This window comes from Camelina sativa, chromosome 12, assembly GCF_000633955.1.
Source record: "Camelina sativa cultivar DH55 chromosome 12, Cs, whole genome shotgun sequence".
Classification (NCBI taxonomy): domain Eukaryota; kingdom Viridiplantae; phylum Streptophyta; class Magnoliopsida; order Brassicales; family Brassicaceae; genus Camelina; species Camelina sativa.
The window spans coordinates 4,891,468-4,916,708 of record NC_025696.1 but is presented as its reverse complement, the minus strand read 5'-3'; the positions used below and the strand labels follow the sequence as shown (position 1 = coordinate 4,916,708).

Below are 25,241 nucleotides of genomic sequence, written 5' to 3'. Positions count from 1 at the left end.
ATACGCTAAAACCAAAAAAAAAATTCATCTCGGTTCGGTTTTGGTTTAATTCGGTTTTTAACAAACTGTTTGTAATAATTTAGACTTAACACTTCTCCCTGTTTGGTCTGAAAAAGGTTTGGTTATTCAAAACTGTGATTTGGTACGGTTTGGTCTTGTACTTCTAAAAACTCACACATTACATCACATGATGATGTCTCGGGTTCGAATCTTTGTCTAGTTAAAAAAATTAAAAAAAGTACAGAGAGACCAAAAGAGACGGTGGTGAATTCATCACCGGTCCGTCCTTCTCCTCCGACGAATAAGTTACTCTTCTTCTTCTCCGATTTTTCTTTTTGTTTTGCTGATTTAACATGTTGATGAAGCTGATTGGCTAAAAAGGTTTACATATATTTAATCAAAAAGGTTATGACTTTCCCAAATTATCCGGCGAAAGTGGTCAAATGAACAAGACTTTAATTTCGTCTTCTCCACAGTCTTCGCTGTTGATAAGAGTAAGAAGGTTAAGTATCTGATTCGTGGTGGAGTCCAAATTTTTATTAATATATTAAAATATTTATATATTATGTTGATTGATTTCTTCGATTCCTGAGCTGTTTTCACATATATTTGTATAATTTTTTTGAGTAATTATTGAAAATCATGTAGGTCACGACGACGACGACGATGATGAGCTGCTGCCTAATGTGAGAGACCTTTGTTTTTTTTTTTTTTTAATTATTCGAAGAGAGAAAGAGCACCAGGAAGGAAGAAGGAGACAAAGAAAATGACTGTGTCTTTGAGTGTGATGACATTTAATCTTCATGATGATCAACCTGAAGAAAGTCCTAACTCATGGCTCAAAAGGAAGGATTTGTGTCTCAGTGTCATCACTAGTTACTCCCCTATCGTTCTCTGTACCCAACAAGGTTCTTTTCTTTTCTTGCTCACTCAGATGGATCAATGGTTGTTAAATCTTTATTGATTCCTTCATATTGGTGATCCAGTGCTTGTTAGATCTTGATTAGTGATCTGGGTATGTTTTGATCTGTCGATGAAAAACTGGAAATGGGTTCTTGTGCCTTTGCCTTATGGATTATTGAACAGGGATGTGACTATCTTTTTTATCTTTTGTTTAGGTGTGCAGTCGCAGTTGGATTATCTTCAGCAGGGCTTGCCAGGTACAATACTATTGAGTGTGGTGTAATTGAACTCTGTTTGTATGTGGTAGTTTATCAGACTATTGATATCTGCTACTTCTTAAAGCTCAGAGACCAGTGTGAATCTTGATATCGATCATGTACTACTCTTTGTTGTTCTCAATTTACAATGTGATACTGGTGAGATCTAGATTCAATTCTATTTTTAGTCTATGTTGGTATTGGTTAAATCTGTATCCTTTTTTGCATCTAGTTCAAGTTTTTAAGCTACACAAACCACAGTCTAGTGCACTTGAATCCTTGATGTGTCTGTTGTGTTGTGTGGTTATGGTATGCTTGTTTTCACTTGCTCGCAGCGATTTCACTGAGATGATGGTGGCCTTGTTTGTCTGGTTTTTGTTTTAGTGAACCAAGGAGCTAGCTTCTAATTTCACATGCCTTATTAATAATAATACATCAGTTTGCATTGTTTCCTTTGGACTTAAAGAGATGTTTGTACTCTTTGCTTGCAACTCTTTGCTTGCAACTCTTTGCTTGCAGCGTATGATCAGTTTGGCATATCAAGAAAAGGGCCTCAGGATGCTAATGATGAACACTGCACCATCTTCTACAACAAAGAAAAAGTATTCATTTGGTTGATATAACAAAAAAGATTAAAACCTTCTTGAGTAATTTTTCCCCTGACTAATACTATACTCTATGCTAATTGAAGGTAGAGCTGCTAGAGGGTGGAACTTTTTGGTTATCAGAGTCTCCCTCAGTCCCTGGAAGCACTGCATGGGGTTCTGCAGTTCCTTGTGTAGCGACATGGGCCATATCCTGATTACTAGTCTCGTTGATTTTAGCTAAACTGTAATTAAATTACTGTATAGGTTTGATGGTTATGTCCTATCTATCAGTATTTTGGTTTCTTTGACAAAGCTGCCTACACATTTCAACTGAAAGGAGCAGAGCCGCCGGGTTTTTCGTTTCAGATAGTCAACACAAACTTGGATAAAATTAGCCCTCGTGCCCGTAGGCGCAGTGCTTTACTCACATGGCAACACATAGCATCATTACCTCCCACTTTGCCAGTTGTGTACTGTGGAGGATTCAACACACAGAAAGAATCAACCACCGGGAGATTTCTGTTGGGCAGATCTAGGTACCTTAAATATCACTTTTGACAAGTTTTTGCCTTTTTACTAATCTCATATCGTTTCAGGGTTCCTATGCAGTGCAATAATGGCTAACCTATTCTACACACTGATCAACTAGTTTAAAGTCAAAGCATATACAGTATCCTTATTTAACTTCTTATAAATGGGCTTTGGGCATTGATTCAACTTGCAGAGAGCACGGTGTCGTAGGGGATATGAGAGACGCATGGCTAAGTGCACGAGTAAGAAAAAACACTGCTCTCATAAGAACATATCATGAATTCAAAGGTATGAAGCATTTCACCCTCGCATGAGCCATTAGAATCATTCATCTCCAAAGCTTCTATATCATAACATCTTGGTTCTTTGCTCAGGTGACAAGCAGGGAACGGTCGAGTTCTTGAAGCTAATATTTAGAGCGTTATGCCTCTGCTGGGACCGACAAACACAAGACCTACACACGGATTGGATACTTTACAGAGGTAGATCTATAGTTCCTGTAATGTGTGAGGTGGTAAATGATAAGATCGACGACTTGTATCCTTCATCTCACTACCCTATGTTTGCTGAGTTTATGCTTCCTCGTTCTGTAAGAATGCTTGAACCTACTCTTCCTGCTTCTGCTCCTGCTCAAGAGGAAAGCTAGAACACATATCCTGTCTTGCTTAAGCTTTGTAAAATGTTGATTGTTGTGGAAATGAGCTCTGTTTTTCTCAGAGTCTTGTTGATTTTGAGCTAAAACTTATTTAAAAGAGTATTTTTGTTTTTGTTTTGTTTATTGTGATGAACAACAAGAAGCTTAAAATAGGGCTTAATTATCTAATTATTGATTCAACTAAAGCGATGCTATTAAGTATTAACTAAAAAACCAACAATCTTAAAGCAAAAGTGAGTGTTAAATCTTATCTAAAACTGTACATATATTTGTATATTTAACCTGATTATATGAATTCACTACAAAAAGACTGAAGAAATTTGTAGATTATATGATAGGTTAACTAATTATTTGATATAATAAACTCATTTATATTCGGGCGTCACATAATTTACACAAAGCAAAGAAGTAAACTAAAACCCTTTATTAAACCTCTGATATGTTAATACAGTATTTTATTTGTTTTTCATAAGCCACTCAGAGTACGATAGCAAGTCACCAGGTTTCATTTAAGAAGAGGAATTGTTCTGAACCCACTCAACTAGCGTCGCAACTCCAAACCCAGTTGCAGTTTTCTTCTTCTCGTTCCACACCGGTCCAGCCATATCTATGTGCATCCACTCAACCTTCTCGTCCACAAACTGCAACCATTCACCGAATCCGGTTCTTTGTTAGAAAGCAATAATATAAGTTCTTTGAAGTGTGTTCTATTGTTTCTACTCTTTATCATATTTTCACCTGTTTCAAGAAGAGAGCTGCGGTGATCGATCCACCAGCACGACCTCCCGTGTTAACCATATCTGCAACACCTGATTTCATCATCTCCCAGTAACTCTCTTCCATCGGCATCCTCCATAGCTTCTCTCCACTCCTCTCTGATGCAGCAATCACCTCTTTTGCAAGCTCATCACTAGATGTATATATGGCTGCACAAAACAAAAATCCAAACCGATATTTAACACCATCATGAGTCACTGTTATGCTGTTTACTTTTAACACAACCCTATGTACCTGCCATTGATGTTCCAAGAGCAATAATACAAGCCCCAGTCAAAGTTGCAAGATCAACAACCTGCAAGTATATACAACACAAGTTGAGGGAAAAAAACAACAGAAGGAAATGTTTGAATGTCCTAGTCTTGCTTCTATGTATTGATTAGTGGAAGAATCTTTCAAACAATACCTTATCGACACCTTGGTTGCAAGCATAAACAAGAGCATCTGCAAGTGTCAGTCGACCTTCTGCATCTGTGTTGTTGACCTGTTCAATACCGCCAACAATTAGTTTGGCATAAGAGAAAACAACGGAAAGCTCGGACCTTTTGAAGCTAAACGCATCTAGGGAACAGTGTTATGATACCTCAATTGTCTTTCGGTTTGAGGCTGTGATGATATCTCCAGGTCTCATTCCGGTACCACTAATCATATTCTCACAGGCTGCGACAATGAAGTGCACCTGATTGTGCAAAGAAGCATTTTTTAGGTACATTCACTTAACTCAGAAACTCAAGCTTCTTCTTCTGATAAACATACCTCAACACCAGGAGGCTTAATTTGGCCAATGGCTTTTGCAGCACCAAGAACAGCGGCCGAGCCTCCCATATCGAATTTCATGAGCTCAATTAAGCAACCAGGCCCGGTCTTAATGTTGTAGCCACCGCTGTGAAAAAAAACCATGGTCAATAACCAATAAGAATTAAAGGAAAAGAGACTGATACGGCAAAAATAAGAAAAGTGCTCTGGAGATTACCTGTCAAATGTCAATCCTTTTCCAACAATAGCAAGTTTGGTCTTGACAGGGCCACTAGAAGGTTTGTAGACCAGGTGGATGAAATGAGGTGGATTAGCTGACGCAGCAGCAACAGCGAGATATGAACCCATCTTCAACTCTTTGCATTGCTCCTCGTTCAAGATGTTTGCAGTCATGACATCACTGTACATGGAAGCCAGCTTTGAGGCCTCCTCAGCTAGTACAGCTGTAAAATACAAGCAGATGAAAGACCAATGTTCGTATTAAACTTAATGTACATGATCCTCATATTATAAGAAAATTCTAAATACTGATACTCAAGAGACAAGCCATACCAGGAGTGAGAACATTGGCTGGAGAATTGACGAGTTCCTTCCCGAAAATTACGCCATAAGAAACATCTTCAGCATACTTAAGCTTCTTCTCTAGCTCAGGTCCAGTGCCAAAGCCAGTGAGAGATGGTTTCTTTGACTCAGACTTATATCTGCAGTCTTCAAACAAACCGAGTACAGTGCCTGAAAAAAATAACCACAAAAAGATTCAGTTCCAAAACGTTAATGAAACTAACCCTTCACAAGTTCTAATAAAAGAAACAACTATATCAACAAACACCTGAAGCTATAGCTGAAGCAGAACTGAGCTTGGATTCATTAGAAACAGTCTCAGAGGAGGCGAGAACAACAGCAACACTGCTAGCTTGAGAAGCTTTAGCAGCTGCAGCAACAGCCTCACCTAGACTCTGAAAAGCCGAAGGAGATGAAGCAGATTTTCCAAGACCAATCAAACCAACCCGCTTTGACCCGAGACCCGGAAGCCTAAGTACAGTTGACTGGCCAGGTTTCCCGGAGAAATCTTCCTCAGACGAGACATCAGCTAGAAGTCCACCTAAGTGAGCATCAAGCTTCTTGAGAATGGGGTTTTCAAACTTGGAGTTTGCATCCTTAGTCATATCTTTCTCCGTCACTCCAACCGCCAGTATATCACCTTTCCACTCAGTCACGTCCATCTCCTTCCCGGAAAATGAGATCTGATACAGAGACCACATAAAAGTCAAACTCGGAAGTCAATCTCTGACTATTCTATGCTTAACCATGATCGACTGATTACAAATCTCTGACTATTCTGTGATTGACCACAATCGATTACGAGATCTGATCAAACTTCTTAATCACGAACACTAACGCGACGCGCAAACAATCAAATCAACTCTAAAGATCTACAAAGCAATACACTAGAATCAACACATAGATAGTAAAATCGAAGGATGCCGCCATAAGAGATCAGGAACAAACCTTAGGATGATCGACGGAGTTAGCATGAGTGAGGCCGAGAGTAGCTTGTGCGATTGTATGAGCCATGGCTCTAGAAGAAGAGTAGAGAGGCGTGACGGCGAAAGCGAGTCTAAGACGAGACGGCAACTGAAATCGGACGACGCACGAGGAGAGAGACGACGGAGAGGAGGAGGAGAAGGAGCGGAAAGGGAAGCGAGAAGAAGAGGAAGCGAGAGACGTAACTAGAGTGACGGCCATTTGAGAAGAGCACTGAGCTTCTTATATTTATAAGGAGAAGAAGCCGCCGTGTCCTCCTCCTATCATCTCTCTCTTTCTTGTTGACGATGATTATTCTTTTACTTGACTCACTATTTGGTCTTATCCGACCCGACCCGACTCGACCCGACCCAAAGCCCAAAGGCTATTTAGAAAAAACACAAAGTGAAAAGCCCAAAACAATTTGGTTCATCACAATGGTTTAGTAGAGAGATCTGAAGTGAAGTTGAGCGATGAATGTCAGTGGATGCAAGTTGCCTCCATTCTACGTCGGTGTAGACGAGGTTGTCGATGATCCTTCATTGGATTCAGTTGTCTCGTGGAGCAAAAGCAACCGTAGTTTCATCATTATGATAGATAATTTGGTTTATGGATCTCATTTACTGTGTTTGTCACTTGTCTTACTATCAAAAGCTGTATACATTTTATTTATTCACATTACTGCTAGTGCCATCTATCATGAGCCAACAACAGTCACAGTGGAACAAATCGAGATTTTGAATGTAATGCGACTTTACTTAGAGTTATTACCCAATTTACCACCTAGTTTTCTATCTGTGACTGAGATTGGCAAATGATATAAAGCAAATTAAAGAAAAGAGAGATGCACGTGAACACCAAAAGAACAATAACTTATAACACAGGTACATACTACAAATCATATGAGAAGACAAGGAGTGAAGGAGAGAGATGTTTCCGCAAATCTTTTATTTCAGGAAAAGAAGCGACAAGCAGCTCCCAAAAGCCTGAGCCAGTTTAAATACAAATGAAGAGCAAAATCAAACAGAGAAGCCAGATAGTAAAAGGCAATCACATTTCATATCTTAGGAGCCTAGTTAATTACCACTAACTACCAAGAAGGCCTTTTCATACTTTCAACGAAATCTACTTCTTAGCGAACAGCAAATGATAGATGAACTTACTTCAAATGTATCGGCATCAGCAAAAAAAAAAAGTGGAGCAAATTTTATCTCTAAGCAACTAGCTCAGCCTTGGATTGTTCTGTAACTGCTTCCTTGGAGGGCTTATGGACAATCTTTGGTTCTGGTTTCTCAATTCCTTGTATATCGGTTATTCTCAACTTCGTCAATTCCTGGACATAAGTGTTGACTGGTCAAAAACAACAATCATAACAGAGGAACGACAAGAAGGCAAAGATAAAACAAACACAATGTCCAAACAAGAATGCTACAAAAGTATACCTGTCGATGTCCTCTCGTTCTCCTATAATTCTTTCTTCGCTTCTTCTTAAAAATGAGCACTTTTTCATCCAATGCCTGCGTCACTCGTCAAGGAAAGACTAGTTAAGTACAGAAAAAAAAACAGGATGCTGGTACATGAGTAAATCCTTCTACATTCCACACCCATTTTTATCAAGACATTCAGATGATGTGGAGAAAGATGAACACTAATCTACTAACTTGTTGGCCATATATATTCTTGCAGGAATTTCATACTTTTATCAGTCCTCGGATTTGCTAATTTTACTTAAGCACAGCCTCACTAGTATTACAAAACACCAGGCATGTGAATGAGACACTTACATGCTCTTCAACTACAGCATGAACAGTCGCATCTGGCAAGATAGGCCTACCAATAATCGTCTGGCCTGCCGAGCCCAATAGAAGAACCTTGGTCAGTTCCAACTGCAAAGGAACATAAAGATACAAGCTTTAGCAACAATTGCAAATCCTGAATTCGAATGCAAATGCTCTTTGTTAAGAATAGCAAAGATTCATGAAGGAGGGCAGAAGCTAGAATTACCTTATCATTTATGTCACAGAATTTCAACTTCTCGGTGAAAATGGAGTCCCCGTTGCTTACTTTAAACTGATGTGAACCAATCTACAGGAGATCAATAAACAATGAAACATCAGCCAAAGTGTGAAATGAAACTTAAAAATTTCAATGGAGAGGAGCAGAGACGAAACCTGAACAATAGCAAACACAGGTTCATACGGTTTGAAGAGTCTCTCCGAAGGTTTGAGAGGACCCATCACTTTGTAACCTATCTCAGCCGCCTCTTCCACTTTCTCAGCCGGTGAATATTCCCTTTCTACTTCTTCCATCTCCGCCGAATCCTCAAAATCCTCCTCCTCCTCATCATCATCATCCTCATCCTCATCATCCTCTCCTTCACTGCTTTCTTCACCACCATCAGTATCTTTTGTGTTCGAAGAGAAACAACGACCTTGGGAGCGATATCGAAGACTGTACCATGGCAAATCCCTAGTGAGAGATCGATTCTGGATCACGGTCCCATGAGAAATGCTGGTCTCGGACGGCTTAATCCCAGAAAATGAAGAGATCGATCGCGTCTGGTTGATGGAGAAAACCGTCGTAGCGCGGCGGCTCAGCTCACGAAAACATCGAAGGCTCGCCATCGGAGAAGCACGAACAGACTAGGGTTTACACAGTGTAGAGAGAAAGGGTTTTGCCCTCTTTTAGTTCACGTTTTGATGTTTCAGAAGACCCTCTAGACGAATCAGAGTCACATCCACTAAAATTAGCGCTTTATTACCAAATTAATAATACTGTAATCATATCATTACACAGAGACATGTCAATGTGTTTTTAGTTGGTAATCGAACAATATTTCAACCAAACCACTACTAATGATTATGGATATCGTCATGTAACTTTATTATAATATATATAACAAAAACTAGGAGGCGAAAAATTGAGTCGATGAACTCTCTAAAATTACATAGAATCAGCATTGCTTGATTTCAAATCCAATGCTTAACAAAGTCCGAGGTGATAGAATCAGCATTGCTTGATTTCAAATCCAATGCTTAACAAAGTCCGAGGTGATAGAATCAGCATTGCTTGATTTCAAATCCAATGCTTAACAAAGTCCGAGGTGATAGAATCAGCATTGCTTGATTTCAAATCCAATGCTTAACAAAGTCCGAGCTGATTCCATCACTTTCTCCCCACCAACATCCAATGCTTCGCTCTTTTTCTCACTTTCTCGTCCCACCAAGCACTGGCTTGAAGTGGGGATGTTTACCTGATCGTCTGTCCTAGTTCTCATCGACGTTGGAGCGGCTGCAGCCACGAGCATTGAGCTAGGAGGACCGTGGCGTTTCTTTGGCACCGGCATGTCGTGGTTGTGTACTCCTTTGTATGTGATTATTACAGCTGTTGTGTTCTCTACCGCTGTCTCAATGTGTTTACGAACAGGACATCCCGCAGAAGTACATCGGTAATAGTTCCTGAATGTTTGGAACATAGCAGCACAGATCAATCATCACTGAGTATTGAACAAAAAATACTCATTCATGAATAAAGAAATGGGTAATGCGTTATATACCTTGGATGAGGATTTCCTTTCACCATTTTCTGTCCGTATTTACGCCATCTGTATCCATCACCACAGATCCCAACATCACCAGCTGCGTGTACTACGAATTTATTTTTCTTGCCAGGTTTGGAGACAGAATCTGAACTTTGTGAGTTATCTTTTTTCAGTCTGAAACACACCCAAAAATAAAGTCTATTAATATCACATCTTTTAAAGTGAATAATAGTAGGCAAAGAAATCAAAAAATTAAAACAAACTTGCCTTCGTTTTGCCTCTGGTTCGTCCACAGCTTCGTTCCCACAATGTGTCTTCCGTTCAACGAATGTTTGCGGCTCACAGATGTTTTCTCTAGTAGAAGCAGACGGATCTGAACCGTTAGGGACTATTGTTGCCTCTTTTACTACTGCATTATTCTCTGAAACAGGTCGGATAGCTGATGCAACTCTAATTTCTCTAGGGGCGAAGCTATTCTTCCTGGGAGGTTCATGACTATGCAAACCTTTGTTAACAATCTCTACCACTTTGCCTGAATCATTGGAGCATTCAATTTTTTTAGCAAAACATTCAGAATACGTACACCTGTAGTAGCTCCGTGAGCCTTTGGGACTCTTAACCTGCTTCTGTCCATATTTTCTCCAATTGTAACCATCACGAGCCGGTGTCCTCGGAACGGGAGAAACCGACAATCTATTAACCACCGGAGAATCAGATCTCTGCTCTTGTTTAGACGGAACTGAAACCATTGATAAACCTTGTACAGCTGAAGCTGCTGCTGGATCCGAAGATAGAGATGGCTTCATTGTTAATGAATCTGACGATGCAGTCAGACAAGGAGATGCTTCTACCTCACGGTCATCTTCTACTGCATCAACCGGAACAATGGCACTCACTACAGTTTCCTTGACGCTATCCATCTCCTGGCAATGTGATACAAAAAGAGCAGTCATATGTCATGCCTTAATCAAAAGTGGATTTTGTGCTCAAAATTGCCTAACAAATCAGACACAATTAAGTTGTAACGGATCAAACTGATACAGATTATTACTCCTCTAAACATATACATAAGGATAGGTTGATCTTGGCCAGATATTAAACCATAAAAATTACTCCATTTCGTATGTAATTGTAAAAAATTCATTACACGAGTAACAAAGAGCACACTGAAAAAGTGAAGTTGTGATTACATAATATCAAGTAATATGATTTCCAGCACAGTCGATGTCGATAAGAGAATCTAATTTCTTAGCGTTAAAAAAAAAAGGATGAAACTTTACAGTAAGAAGAGTCACCTTAACATATTCACCATTTGGTTCCACAGAAGAATTTTCACGAACACCTGATTAAACACAAAACACCATTTCCGTCAAAATTAAAAACCCTTCGAATTAAAATATTAAAATAAAACAGAGAATTATTCGCGACACAGAACTAAACCGTTACCTTCTTCAACCTGATCCTTGTCTAGGGTTTCTTGCACAGGCTCATCATGTAAATCGTACATATCCTCACCAATAGTCTCAAGTGATTCGTCTTCGTCTCTGAGTTGACTCATTCCGTTATCAAGCTCCTTCTCCGGCTCCACTTTCTCGCTCTCCTCTGTACTGGCCGTGCTCTTCTTCTCCACCGCGTAGAAGACCTCAGTTTCGTCGATACCAGAGTCTTCCATGGACGATTCTATTGTCTTGTTTGCCCCTTTCTCTCGTGGGTTTGTCGGAGAGAGTAAAAAAGAAACGAACAAATTCTCTCTAGGCAACAGAAAAAAGGTAGCCGCTTTCCGAATCCGACCGACTGATCTCTCTGCAAGCAAACGCTGCGTTTTGGTCCTCTCTCTGCTTTAAAGCAAAAGAAAAAATATACCAAAAAAAAAATAAAGAGAGAGAAAGGGCATTAATGTCTTTCATTCTTTGTTTGACTGGAGATGAAGAGAGTATCTGTGTGTAACAAACTCCGTTTATTCCTCCGTTAATCACCTCCCTGCGTCACGTTAAATCATTGACGTATTCCGTTTATGTTACTTTTGGTCAAAATATTCTCTCTGAGGGATATATATCATATATATAGTTTAGTTTAGCAATAGCATGTGATGATGATATGGTGTTTTAATTACACTATGAGAATATTAGAACTCTGATCAATGTTAAACTAATGTTCTGTTTGTGTACTTGACTACTTGTGCTGTTGATTGGTCTTAGTTATCATGACTGTCTGTGTGGCTTCTGTTACCAAGATTTTTTTTTAAATTGTACGGTCCGTTCAGTAAAATAAAGTACAACGTTACAAAGAACACAACTGTCAGTAAGTAAGAAAAGTGTGAGTTTGTTTCGCCTTCTTCCAAAGAGTGTCCCTGGAAGACGAGAAAAAATCTATCATGTGTGATTGATTGATTGATGATGATCAGTTAAAAATCATTATTTACTTTGGATACCCCAGCTAATGGGCCGATATATATATAGATGGGCTTGGGGAACGTTCTCACGAACCACGGTATTGAATTACACGAAATATCTCAACCGTTGGATAGACGACAATATCTATAAGCATCGGACGGTTCTGATGTGAGCAATCTCCACAGTAAGTCCCACCATGTTCCATCCAGTTCAATGTTTAAAATTAAAACTCCCCGAGCAACGGAAAATAAAATGTCCGAGAAAGATATATACAGATCGTTTTAATTTCCCTTCTGCGAATCTTTTTTTACTTTCTTTAAACTGCAGATCATCGAATTGTAAATTGATTGATTCATATAATCAGATTTTATCTTCTTATCCTTTGTCCAAAATTCGATTTCTTCGAGTCCGATCGAATTTTCAAACATCTCAATAACCTTCTCATGTCTTCCTTTTGTCTTGTTATATAACCGGAAAATTTTGATTCTTACTAATTCCTCCAGCTTCCCCGGGATTTAAAACCTCCTCATTAATGGGTTTATCAAAGGACAAGATCAGATTGAACGTTGGTGGCAGAATCTTCGAAACGACGTCAACGACGCTCGCCAACGCAGGTCGCGGTTCTTACTTCGGAGCATTGTTCGACGAAAATTGGAATCTTTCACTACCCAATGATGATCAAAAAGAAGAAAAAGAGGATCTTTTCATCGATCGGAACCCAGATTGCTTCGCTGTTCTTCTCGACCTTCTCCGAACTGGTGACTTAAACATCCCACCAAGTATCTCAGAGCGTCTCCTTCACAAAGAAGCAATGTTCTACGGCTTAATCAACCACTTACGAACCGCAAAGTGGGGACCTTTCGACGGAAACAGACTCCATCTCTCTCGTTCCGTTACAGGTATAGCTCCGGGAGATGGTACGGCGATTAGAGCTGGTCCAGATGGAGGATGCTGTGTAGCTCATGGAAGTGTCGTCCATGTGTTTGATTGGATGCTTGAGGAGCATCCTACGATTAATCTTGATTACCAGAGAGTAAACGATGTTGGTTGGGTTGATTCTGGTAACATTGTGCTCTCTGCTTGTGAGAGATTAGGAAGAGGAGATGGAGGAATGGGTTTGTTTAGCTCTTCTTCTGGAGACCTGAGGTATAAGTTTCAGGTGAGTCATGATAATCAGGTTAAGAGTTATAGTGCTGGAGCTTTGAGTTTTAGTCCTGATTCTAAGATTTTTACGAGCTGTAAAGGACGGAGTAATGAGTATGGGATTGGAGTTTGGGATCAGGTTAGTGGGAAGCAAGTTGATTTCTTTTACGAGAGTCCTGGTTGGTCTTTAGGAGATGCTGATAAGTTGCAATGGTTGAATGGTAAGAACTGTCTTCTTGTAGCTACTTTGTTTCCAAGGAAAGATAATTGTTACATTAGCTTGTTGGATTTCCGGGACAAGAACATGGTCTGGTCTTGGTCTGATATTGGTTCTCCTGCGATGGTTGATGAGAAGAGAGTGAGAGACGCTATAGCGATGGAAGAGAGCAATTCTATATGTGTGGTGAATGAGTTTGAGGATTTAGGGTTTATTGATCTGAGGATGGATGGAGGAGGGAGTAGTGTGAGGTGGAGTTCTAGGAGCAGGTTGATGAAGAGCAAGATGCCTGATGAGCCATGTTACCCTAAGCTTGCTTTGCACGAAGGACAGCTCTTCTCGTCCATGAATGATTCTATCTCTGTGTTCTGTGGATCAGACTGGGTTTTGACGTCTAGGTTAAAAAGAAGCTATGGTGGCTCCATCTGTGACTTCTCCATTGGTGGGGATCGGTTGTTTGCGTTGCACAGTGAGGAGAATGTGTTTGATGTGTGGGAGACTCTGCCTCCTCCGATCATCTGATTTCACATTTTGACAATCTTGCTCTATGTTTGGTTTGCTTCTTTTATGTTTTAGGATTCTTAGAAACTATAGGATGAGTGAACAGAGGAAATAGCAATAGTCAAGAAAATATAAAACATAGAGAAGTGTTTATTCATAATTTTGTTATAATTGATATTGATACGATTTTTTAGTTTCCAGTTTCAGGTTGTGTTCTGTATTTTCCGTACATGACTCTTTTCTCAATGTAAGAAATCAATCTCTTTTGACCTTTAGCTTTAGCTGCTTTCATGGTGGTGTAAACTGTGGCCACAGTCTCAGATATCTAGGGTTTTGGGATTCGCTCCCTCGGTTTGGACATCTGAGTGTCTTTTGTTGGGACAGTATATGATTCTGTCTTTCCACTTTCCGTAAAGATGTCACAGAGGAATAGCTTTAGCTTTCTTTTCTCTTCTCACTTTTGCTTTGGCTTTATCCCATTACTTTCCCGGAAGCATTACTAGCACAACAGTATTTTTTGCTACCATAGTAAGATGATAGTGTTTATCTCTTCAAAGATTCTCATGTGCTAAGTTTTACATCGCATTTCAGTACACTGCAAATTATATATATAAACTGTTCAATCTCCAATCCTATAGCTAAGATTAAGAAACTGATAAAAGAATTGCAATAGCTGAGATAATCTCTCTTCTGATAAGATTGGGAAGAAGATAACAGTATAAAGCGTTGGTGAAGTGTTAGAGAAGCTTATCACTTGAAAAGCTTACATATAACATCGGCGACTGCAAAAAGATATTGAGATTTCAAAAGACCAGTTTAAGGCTATGGCGTATCAAGCTGTGTAGTTAGGCATTGCTTTCTTGAGGAACGTTATTGGCTGCGATTCTTCAGGGGCTAACCGGTCAAAAGGAATGTAGTTCTCCTCTTTGTCATAGACATGACACACAGTCATTATCGTCTTCATCAAGCGCCAGTTCCATGTAGCCATATTTGTATACTGCAACCCAATCACGCAAGAAAAAACCCATGAATCTTTTAGTGTCTTACAACTTCCCAAGGGAACACTTTTTCTGTAAGGATCATATTGTTCACAACAAATTTACGGAAGTTTATTACCTTTCCCCAGTTCTCTTGTATAGAGTCATGAGCTGCACGGAGATTGTAGCTCGGTATTCTTGGGCTAATATGATGGGGGATGTGAACGTTAATATCATGGCAAAGTACTTCAATCCTGTCACAACACAGAAACATTAGTTCATATGAAACCAAAACAAGAGCTCTCAGATAATTAAACATTTGAGCAGGTGGGATGCATTACCAACTAGGGTAATCACAATGAACAGTTCCATTTAGCTGGGCCTGAGCCGCGTTCCATTCATCCGCAGGCTTGAAAGGAATGTGTGGAGCCGTATGATGAACCATTGTGAATGTGCTCATCTGTAGAGAAGCAATAATGCGTTAACCATCTTAGCTTCGATGCTATATCGATACAAGAGGGAATAGAGAAAAGCATAAGAGAGAAGTCTATACCCAGAAGTGATAGCCCAACCACGGCATCAACCAGAATTTTACCCATCCCAATAAACCGACTTTGTATATGATCAGTGGCCACCCAACGGCCATGAAGGCGAAAACACAAGCCAAACTTATCTTCACCCTATTCACCTCGCTTGCTCTGAACTTTTTCAGATTGAAGTGCCAGTTCACCCTATTAGAACGCTCATTCTAGTTGAGTAACAGGTATATAGAGAGCAAAAAAGAAAAACATTGAACGAATTGATCACGGTGTAAGAGTTAATCTATATATACCAATGAGCTATGGACAACCAAGGTCTGATTGGGCCATATCCAAAGATGATTGCCTTACGCAGCGTGGGTGATGAATCGAACTCCTCTGGTGGAACTGGCTGCCAAGCTGTGTCATGGACTAACCTATAGAAAACAAAGCAGAACCATGAATTGCTATCTCTCGTTCTATTGTTAATATCTCAAACAACCTAACTAAGACTTACATATTTGTTTTGGCGTGATGACGGTCGTGCTTAAACCTCCATGGCTCATACGGGTAGACAAGTGGTAGGAAGGCTAGAGTACCCACAATGTCTTCCACCAATTTGTTCTTTGAAAATGATTTATGTGCACAATCATGACCTATCACAAAGAACTAAGAAAAGACAAATCCAGTTAGAGAACAGTAACATGCTGACACATAGAAGAGAGACAGTGTAAGAGAGCTTACCCCAGTAATTGCAGTTCCTGTCCATGCCCAAGCCAATGGCAGAAGATACCACGGGGATTTTGCAATCATGAAGAGCCCCAAAGTGTAGGAAGTCACAGATATCAACACAGACTTCCAAGCTTTCACATCATCAATCTCAAACACCTGAAGAGAGTTGTATACCAAAGAACAAGTTAAGAAGAGGAAGTTCACATGGTTTCACACACACACAAGGTTTATTGAAAAAAGCTATACCTCTTTGGGAAGTGTATCCATGATATCTTTTAAGGTGACATTATCAGGAAGGTCTTCTCCAATTTGTCTGAATCCATAGCTTTCTGCTAATTGTTCCCTGTCTTCTGCACTGTCAGCTGAAGGCGGTGCAACTGGAACAGCCACAGCTTTTATACATCCAATCCTCCTTTTCATAGGAACCACACATCTTCTTCCTCGAAGTGTACTTCCTTTTAACAGAAGATCAATAGGCCTCACAGAACCTGTATGAATCCACCAATACAATCATAATAGAATCATTAGCCATCTGCATTGATATAAGCAAGCCCACAAAAACTAACAGCATATATCATAATTGCAATCCAGAGAACACAAGCAAACCCATATAGCAAAGACAACAACTTTGAAGCGCAAAGGACAAATATAACCCCAAATTCAGTTCTTTTCCCCTCATTATTGATTTCTTTCATTGAAACGACTCCATAAGCATACACAAGTTAACTCGAAGCTCCAATTTTTATAACATGCAGAGAAAATAGAGAAACAAAGAGGGGGGGGGGGGGGTTTGAGGAGAAAGAAGAGAGTACCAGGAGGAGAAACACGAGCAGAAGCAGCAATCTTAGGAACCCTAGGAAGACATTGTTGTGGTCCCTGAGAAAACCAATAGACAAAAAGAAACAAATTCAGTATGGGAAACTCAAGTTGAAGAGATGGGTTAATAGATAAGACTAAGAAAGAGGGAAATTGAAGAATGAGTACCGTGAAGGCGATGAGGGAATCAGCAATTCTGGAAGCCATGGAAGCAGAAAATTGCAGAAGAAGCGACACGGACGAGGGTGTCTCTCTGCAATATGTATGTTTTAAAGAGATTGAATGGCTGTGAAGAGCCCTCACCTCTTCAAGTTCTTGTGAAAAAATATGGACTTCCACAATTTTAAAGTTTGGCCTTTGTGTGTGTGTGTGTGTGTGTGTGTGAGAAACAGAAAAAAATTGCCTACTTTGAAATAAACGATAAATATGAAAATTATTATATCCAAACAGAAGTCATAAAAAATAGTATATAATTGCTAAACTATTTTACAACAGCTAAATTAAGATAATTATCAATTTTAGACGATAATTCCAAAATTACGAATTTTATTTCATTTTGAAATAAAATCTCAATATAAAACTTTTGTTCTCTCCTACTAAATTTCAGGTTGACAAGTATGGCTAACCCTGAATTCTGTAGTGAATGTTCATATTTTTTTTAATAGATAGTTTGGGCATTACTTAAGATTTTGAAGATGACAATGATAAAATTCAAAACAAGATTAATTTATTCACACCAAAAAATATATATGTCTATTAATTTAGGTTTTGCGGTATAATTACTGTAGTTAAATAAGTTTATATAAGTTCTACTAAGTTCAGTTTCAAGCTTAGATACAACAACAACACTATAGTTTATACGGGAATTATATGATTCAACAAGAAGACATGATCATGATCTGATAAAAACATAAACAAAATCGTAATGAAAAAATATGACTATACGTTACAACTTACAAGTGACGTATAAATTTTGATGTCATCAACTTGACGTGTTTTTAGAGCACTAATATGTTTTCAGTTGTAGAAAACATGCGTTACGAGTGATACGTGCTTATAAAATGTTATACGTCATTTCGATTTTATGAGCTTCATAGTGAGACCTTTTTTTTAAAAAAAAAAATAGCTAGTAATTAGCTACTTGAGTGTTGAGATAGAGACCTTTCCTTCATGCGCCGACATATACCACACGATTCCAAATCACCTAAGGCACGAAAAAGTCCATAATTGTGAGCCAACTTGATAGGACATGGTCATTACTAATGTCACATTAGCTTGACTTGTCACGAAATCGACTAATCACGCTTTACGCCTAATTTATAAGTTGATAAACTGGTTTCGTGAGGAAATTAAAACTGGGGATTCAGTTAATAATCATTTTGGGCTTCTTGTAATCCCGATTCGTTGTCTACTTGTCTTCTTTAAGCATAAGGGTCTTTAAAATTATTATGGGCTGAGCCGGGTGAGCCCAGCTAAACTTAGAAAGAGATATACAAGTTGCTGCGACACATGTGAAGCTGGGAGATCCACATGACCCTGATACACACACTAAGGCAAGAACACTAGAAAAGTCCATAAGATGTGATCCAAATTAACTGGAATTTACCTCTGAAAATCATATAGTACCCCCTAATTTGATAGATTAATTTTGTGCTGAGTCGACCAAAACAACATTAGGTCTACCTAGAGACTCTAATATAAGGAAAATATTATTTTTCAAACCCTGCAGACCTATCACCTATGTGAATTTCAAAGTTCCCAATGGAAGAATGCGTCTGAGAAACTATTGCCTAGGTTGACATAGCGACTAAATCACTTGGTTGACAAATCAAATTTAATTACTTTCTTTATCAAAATATTTGGTTAACCCTTAATTACAAGTTAAAATAATTGTGCTACAACACCTCCACCTTATAATGCATGCATGGCATGACTATAATCCCGAATCCAGGTTGTAAAAGATTTTAGTGTCACGCTATCATATAAACTTATCCAAGACAGTGTACGAAATTGATATTGAATAATTGAAGTATATATACCGATCAATCTTCTCATGAACTATATTTTTTAACCGTCTCGCTATTGTTAGTTAAGTTCGTTAAAAAAAATTGTTTCTTGATGTCTTTTCGCAATCAGTGAAGTGATTGATATCTATAAAAAGATGTCTATATGCGAGCTAGTTGGAACCAACACACACCATTATTGATTCTATGCAGAGCTTTCCATGTGAATAGCTCTTGTCCGCTAGTTACCGATGTTATTGCCATTGCAATCAATCAATCTCCCACCAATCTGATTCGTCCACGAAAAATATATATACAAGTATCTTTTTTTACTATACAACATGCGCACCAGAAGACGAAACTCCTTCATCCACGAATCGACATTTTGCTTTCCATTTTCAGTAGGTAAAAAAAAAAAAAAAGCGAAACCCATTCAAACCAAAACTGAACGAATGAAAGTTCATATATGCACATATTTATATAGATATTACATAGATAAACTCTAGACCATAACTTGTACTATATCATCGTCATCTTATAAAAAAAAAAAAAAAAAAAAAAAAAAAAATCTTGAGTTAGAACTTAAAAAATATTGTTTTACCCGCAAATATTTTAATTATACGGTCAAAATTCAAACAACTAGACCATGGGATTGTTCTTGTTCTTGTAAGCGTACATTTATTCCATTATAACTTTAATATATTCATCGTATATCAACATACTAATCCATAGAAAGGCCACACACTGAGGTTCCACACAGAACGGAGACGTATATCAAAATCGCAGTTATATATCAAAAACTTTCTGGCTGCATAATTGTTTTTTAAACCCTTGCCAATCATACCCATTTGTTTAAACTATTTCAATAATATTTGTACTACTAATTATATCAACTTTTATATAAAAAAAACAATTTATTATTTTAGAATATATATTGTTGTCGATGTGCGACCATCCCGATTAACACCTCATATCTTAGTATTGTTTGAAAACAATAAAAATATATGATAATTGGTCAGAAAATATAATAACCAAAACTTTAATTATTGTTTTTCTGGTTAATTGGAGTTCTAAATTCATATAATAATATTGAATTTCTACGAGTTTGTCGCTGTCTAGTGACAGCCGAAACGTCTTTGTTGGTCTTAAGAGAAAAAATGGAATCATAGCACAGACAAGATGATGGTATGTTGGTGTTGATAATGGTTTGAAAACGAAATACAACGTGATCAATCTTTATTGTATACAAAATTTTGAGAATTCATATATTGCAAGTAATGCCTGCATGCTGAGTACTACATGTTACTGATTTTGGTCTTGGCTTGCATTATGGTGCCCATACGTGTTTACATTTTGCTGGCTCTCCACGAACAAAGGATTTTATTCCTTACAATAGATATAAATGATTAATTATAATAATACTAACTAATAAGTATATTTGATTCCAATCTTATAATACGTACAGTATCAGCAAAATGTGATGTTTATTACAAAAGTATTTTTTGAGATTATATGTATTTATATATCTTTATTTTGTCTTCACAATCATATTATGAATATTGAACAATAGATATAATTTTCCCTCGCGATAATAATATTGTCTACCTTTTTAAAACTGTACGTAATGTAATCGTCTACAGTCGTTGACAAAATCAGAAATGTAATTGTCCACAGTCACCTTACCGTGGGCGTCACGTGCATCACCCGATGTGAATGGATGTTTTTTTATCAGAGAGAGAGAGATAGACGGGTTTATATATGACATTGAATGGTTAAAGTACTTGATTAAGTGATTCGAAGTATATACAAGAAAGGACAATTTCAAGTTGCACCATACGTGATTTCAATATTCTCTTTGCTTGCATTTAGAAAACAAAAACAAAAACAATCGCTTTCAATAGTTTCGGTAAGTTTTTGTTTGGTCGACAATTAATTTTGTTTAAGTTAGAGTTTGAACCTTTAAACTTGAAAAATAAAAGTAATCCCAAAACACTAAGAATGAAAACTTTAAATAGGTATATGTTTTGATCAATCTTAATAAATAATAGCTTGGGAAACCACTTGTAATTATAGGCAGCAACCGGACCGGAATTGACAGAAATTATAATAAACTTATGTTATCAAAAATCAGTACATGAGAATATTGTGTTTTTGTTCATTTTAAATATACTATGCGCTGCAGTGCTAGACTTAATTAGCTTGTTTTGTTCGAAGCTAAATAAAAGACTTAGTTATCTTCGAGGAAATTTCTCATTTCATTTTCGTAACCAAATATGTTAGTTAAATCGTTACTTCCCACATGAGAACTAATATTATCAACATAAATCCTCTCAAAACAGACTAGCAGCTAAATACGACCAGAAATACTGATAATTAATGTTGGATTAGTGCTCAAATCAAATGTGTGTTTAATGATCATAATTGGGGAAATCCAAAAATAATATCATACTCGAATATTGGTTAAGAAGTAGTACTATACTTATTGGCGACAATAAGACAAGACACCGCCTACCAAAGTTTGACAGAATATACTCTATGGGACAATTGCTTACGCCATCATGTAATAGAACCTGAACTAGAAAATCCCTACCCTTCTTTGTTTCTTTGTGATTGCTTTTGTTTTTGCTTCTTTCTTTTTGTTTCGGTTAATTTACCAATAGAACATGCAATTATTTCAAGAAATATCAGGATATCTACGTTTTCTCTAGCAAGCTGCTTTTGAATCGATAGATCTACTTACATAAATACAATTCAGCATCTAGATGCTCTCTATCGTTTCATAATTTCGTTCTTTGATGTCTTTAACGAGGCTTTGGTATCAAAAAACTAAACTATACTAGTTCATACAGAATCTAAAGTCTAAACAACTCCAACAAAAGCACAATGCATGTTTATTGACTATATTGGGTTCATCCTTAAATAATAGTCATTAACTCATTATTATTGTCTAGGAGACAATTAGGACTTCACGTCGATCGACGGTGCTAGTTCAGCTGAAACTAATCAAAGCGATGTTTAAATAAGACTAATTCATAGTTTCATATATACCAATAATAATTCAAGCTTATGATTGTTAGTTTTGGCATATTTATTGTATTTTGATAATGAAGATTAACTTAGTAAAAGAAAAAAAAAGTCGGTGTGATTTTTGAGTTTACATCAGATCGGTTTATGTAATTCTTGTTGTACACCAAATTCCTCTCTTATTATGAAACGATTTTTATCTGTTAAAAATAAATTCGCTTGATACTGATTTGATATTTTCGGCTCTGTTAATTTTGTGTTTGTTTATATTAATACTAATGTATTAAGATGTTGCCATTGTCGTACGTATTTGCATATTTTGTATATGTCACATTTAGCATTTGAAGACTATGAATTAATAATGGCAGAGGAATTATCAAACAACCCATATATATTCATGTTTCATGACATCATTGAAAGCGGTATTGTCCATACAACAACAACATCAACTTATGCTACGAATATCATATTGTATTATTGTGTATAATATACTAACTTATTTATTCCCATGCATGTAAGCAATAATATAGCACTAGTTTAATATACTCCTCTTTTCGTGTGTTTGTGGAAGTGAATGACTGTTGGATGTATCTCAGATGAATTATCACGAGACGCAACAGAGAAGGGAGTGTAGGTGTCTCGTGAACGCGAATATATATGTGCACTAGCTAGCACATTGTTTTAATCGCACATTGTTTTGTGGTGAATGTGCGATGCGGTTTACAAGTAAAGTTTAGCCACATAAATAAATAGAGACAACAAATCAAATGTAGTCGGTGTAACCGTTCGACCACATAAGCCTATGCATTTAGACCGTTTCAAACAACATAATTACAAACGATTGTTCGCATCGATTTTGATAATAGTAATATATAGAGTGAAACTATTTCCCATTGATAACAGATACCAGAATCAGAATCATATTTGAAAGTGCCATAGAAACACATAATTTCTATTTATAATATACTTTTTTGGCTAAAGAAAAAAACAATTATCTGGTAAATAAAACAGGAATGCAGTGCTTTTTTGAGTGTTTCGTAACCGAATTAAAATCACGTAGCTATCTTTTGTAATATTTGTTTTTATATTATAATTAAATCATATACTATTAATTACCACGAAATAAGGAGGAGAAGGTCCACATGAAGAAAGGTAGGGATCGCTGACGCTGAGAGCCGCCCAAACGTTTCTGGTGGCTGAGGAGGAAAGAACATCGTGTTGGTATGTTCGGTCATTGATTGCAGTTTCTTTTCTTTCTTTTTCTAAAAAAGCTTTTGTTTCGGAAATTGTGTTCTTGGTCTCAGTTTCTCATGTATAAGCCAAAACGTTTACTGTTCTTTAAATTGTTTTGTAAAAGGCAAAAAAGAAAAATATTTCGGATTAAAAATCTAACTGAATAAAATTTTGGATCATGGTTCAATTTCGTATGGTTTTCTCAAACTCAATTTAACGGTACCTTGGAATCATTAACTAGTTAGCAGGTTTATAGCTGACAGACCAGGTAAAAAGAAAAACTATATATACAAAATTTAAGAATCATATATAAAAAATATAATCACATACTTCTGATAGTTGTAGATTTAGATATGGAACTTCGGCTATATAAAACTATTCTTCACAGTAATTTATGTCTATTTGACTCATTTCATTTCTATAACTATACTTGTACTTGTTGTTTAACTTAACGTCATCACCATTTACTGTTTAGTTTGCTTGTCAACAAAGAATTGTCTTTTGATTATCTCACGATTAGAAACCGAAAGCATAATACACGTGAAAAATAATAAGAAATCAAAAGTATAATAAAAAGTGATAAGTAAGATAAGAAAAGTATAGATTTATATACGTATTTTCTTTTTAAGTCCATCATGATTTCTATATATATAGATATATATACGTATGTGTTTTGTACGTATTTTCTTTCGTACGTTTTATGTAACTGTACAAGTCATACGCACACGTGTCTTTAGACATTTGATTAAAGGATTGGAATAGGACTTAAAAGGAGAATATCTTTGTCATTAGTTGTAAATTAAAAATTATACCTCCAAATTAGTTGTATTATGTTTATGTTAAATATTAAAATGCATGGTATCGTATTATTTGTTTCCATTTATTCTTTTATGTATACAAGATGTTATATATTAGTTTCATATTTATTTGCAAACAAAAAAAACTTAAATAGAAAAAAATATTCCCTCTTAAAATGGAAGTATATATCAAGAACTTCCATCTTGAAAATAAAAAATGTATGAATTGAGAAAAAGATAAAAGAATGTCTTGGTAAACACATTGACTAGCTGATTGGTTTAAGTAAACTACACAAGTTTGTCATCAAACCAGCTTCTAGTTGCATACTGACCACATGATAATATACCTAATTATTTAAATTTTTTCTTTTTGCTATAACCACCCATTTCAAAAACTCGTCTCGAAATAAACTAGAAAGAACTTCACATTTGATCTTATAGGCAGGATGGACTATCTTCGTGTACAAAAAAACAAAAGAAACGAAATAGAAAACCCTAGAATCATCAACACATAATGATGGTCCATAACCATAATGGACCACAACAAATGCATAACCAAACATTTTCAAAAATAAAAAATTTGAAGGAATCTAGGGGAAGTTTATAATCAGGTCCTACACTAAGATACCCATTAATATTATTGTCATATTTGTAGATACAGAAAAGTTTGATTCATTGAATTCAATACAATTATGCTATTTTCTCCCTCAATGATACTTATCATATGCAAAATGTTAAGTAGGCCATCAGTCAAACTATAGAGTTAATAACTTTCCACTAAATCCTTCTCCTCTCTAATCTCTCTCTATACAGTAATTTTCAATCGAAACCAGTCACTTAAAGACACGTGTCATAATCGCTATCGCAAGAGTTGATAAACTCGAAACCGCCGCACGGGGATTACACACGACACCTGTCAGTCAGTGAAAGGAGGTTACACGGGTGTAGTTATCACTCCCTACTAAGGGTACTCACGTAATTCCACAGTCGTTAGTATCTATATAAATACTACTCTTTTCTGAGCTCTCATCCGACCGGAAAATAAAAAAAGAAAATTAAAATAAAAGAGGTTTCGTTGTTTTTTTTTTCTCACTCAACAAATTTTTTTTTCTTCTGATTGAGTTAAAAAAAAAAAGGGAGGAAACAAATCCTAAGAAGGGAATGCAGAGAGATGGTCGGAGTATCGCCGGTGAAAACTAAGCTTTGTGATCGGTTTAACCGGTCTGTCGGCGGCAGGAATTGCCACCGTAAACACGTCGAGGACGGGTGATACTATTTAACAACTCTCGATTTCTCCGCAAAATATCAGTAACCGTAAAATCTTTTTTTTTTCTTTTTCTAATATTCAAAAAAAAA

At 37.0% G+C, this 25,241-nt stretch overlaps 6 protein-coding genes across 8 annotated transcripts; 2 read left to right on the top strand and 4 right to left on the bottom strand.

The window, feature by feature from the left end:
- On the top strand, positions 188-3,043 carry LOC104730207. 2 transcript variants are annotated; one of them, XM_010449343.2, is made up of 9 exons: positions 192-305; positions 406-502; positions 649-908; positions 1,119-1,160; positions 1,680-1,762; positions 1,852-1,953; positions 2,069-2,283; positions 2,472-2,566; positions 2,653-3,043. In XM_010449343.2, the coding sequence occupies exons 3-9, from the start codon at positions 767-769 to the stop codon at positions 2,922-2,924; spliced, it is 951 nt and encodes a 316-aa protein (XP_010447645.1). In that variant the 5' UTR covers positions 192-305; positions 406-502; positions 649-766; the 3' UTR covers positions 2,925-3,043. The 2 variants fall into 2 exon arrangements, with proteins under 2 accessions (XP_010447646.1, XP_010447645.1); XM_010449344.2 differs by having other exon boundaries at positions 188-494.
- Positions 3,339-6,212, bottom strand: LOC104730206 (leucine aminopeptidase 2, chloroplastic). The gene is made up of 10 exons (XM_010449341.2): positions 5,976-6,212; positions 5,296-5,710; positions 5,019-5,198; positions 4,684-4,909; positions 4,467-4,593; positions 4,294-4,389; positions 4,117-4,194; positions 3,945-4,005; positions 3,672-3,859; positions 3,339-3,574 (listed from the first exon to the last, which is right to left on the bottom strand). Exons 1-10 carry the CDS (start codon positions 6,210-6,212, stop codon positions 3,443-3,445), a joined length of 1,740 nt encoding a protein of 579 aa, XP_010447643.1. The 3' UTR covers positions 3,339-3,442.
- LOC104730204 (50S ribosomal protein L21, mitochondrial) lies at positions 6,842-8,683 on the bottom strand. Of its 2 annotated transcripts, XR_758404.2 has the most exons (6): positions 8,162-8,683; positions 7,995-8,075; positions 7,775-7,876; positions 7,433-7,507; positions 7,154-7,323; positions 6,842-6,976 (listed from the first exon to the last, which is right to left on the bottom strand). XR_758404.2 is itself a non-coding variant. In XM_010449338.2 (5 exons), exons 1-5 carry the CDS (start codon positions 8,612-8,614, stop codon positions 7,204-7,206), a joined length of 831 nt encoding a protein of 276 aa, XP_010447640.1. In that variant the 5' UTR covers positions 8,615-8,683; the 3' UTR covers positions 6,842-7,203. The 2 variants fall into 2 exon arrangements, 1 of the variants encoding a protein (XP_010447640.1); XM_010449338.2 differs by having other exon boundaries at positions 6,842-7,323.
- Positions 8,850-11,361, bottom strand: LOC104730205 (probable WRKY transcription factor 32). Its single transcript, XM_010449339.1, has 5 exons — positions 10,978-11,361; positions 10,827-10,873; positions 9,799-10,454; positions 9,547-9,705; positions 8,850-9,448 (listed from the first exon to the last, which is right to left on the bottom strand). Exons 1-5 carry the CDS (start codon positions 11,201-11,203, stop codon positions 9,103-9,105), a joined length of 1,434 nt encoding a protein of 477 aa, XP_010447641.1. The 5' UTR covers positions 11,204-11,361; the 3' UTR covers positions 8,850-9,102.
- Positions 12,166-14,060, top strand: LOC104730203 (BTB/POZ domain-containing protein At4g30940-like). Its single transcript, XM_010449337.2, has one exon. The coding sequence runs from the start codon at positions 12,457-12,459 to the stop codon at positions 13,804-13,806; it is 1,350 nt and encodes a 449-aa protein (XP_010447639.1). The 5' UTR covers positions 12,166-12,456; the 3' UTR covers positions 13,807-14,060.
- On the bottom strand, positions 14,409-17,221 carry LOC104730201 (omega-6 fatty acid desaturase, chloroplastic). The gene is made up of 10 exons (XM_010449336.2): positions 16,997-17,221; positions 16,825-16,888; positions 16,259-16,500; positions 16,025-16,168; positions 15,798-15,949; positions 15,595-15,717; positions 15,316-15,493; positions 15,104-15,222; positions 14,902-15,016; positions 14,409-14,782 (listed from the first exon to the last, which is right to left on the bottom strand). Exons 1-10 carry the CDS (start codon positions 17,033-17,035, stop codon positions 14,618-14,620), a joined length of 1,341 nt encoding a protein of 446 aa, XP_010447638.1. The 5' UTR covers positions 17,036-17,221; the 3' UTR covers positions 14,409-14,617.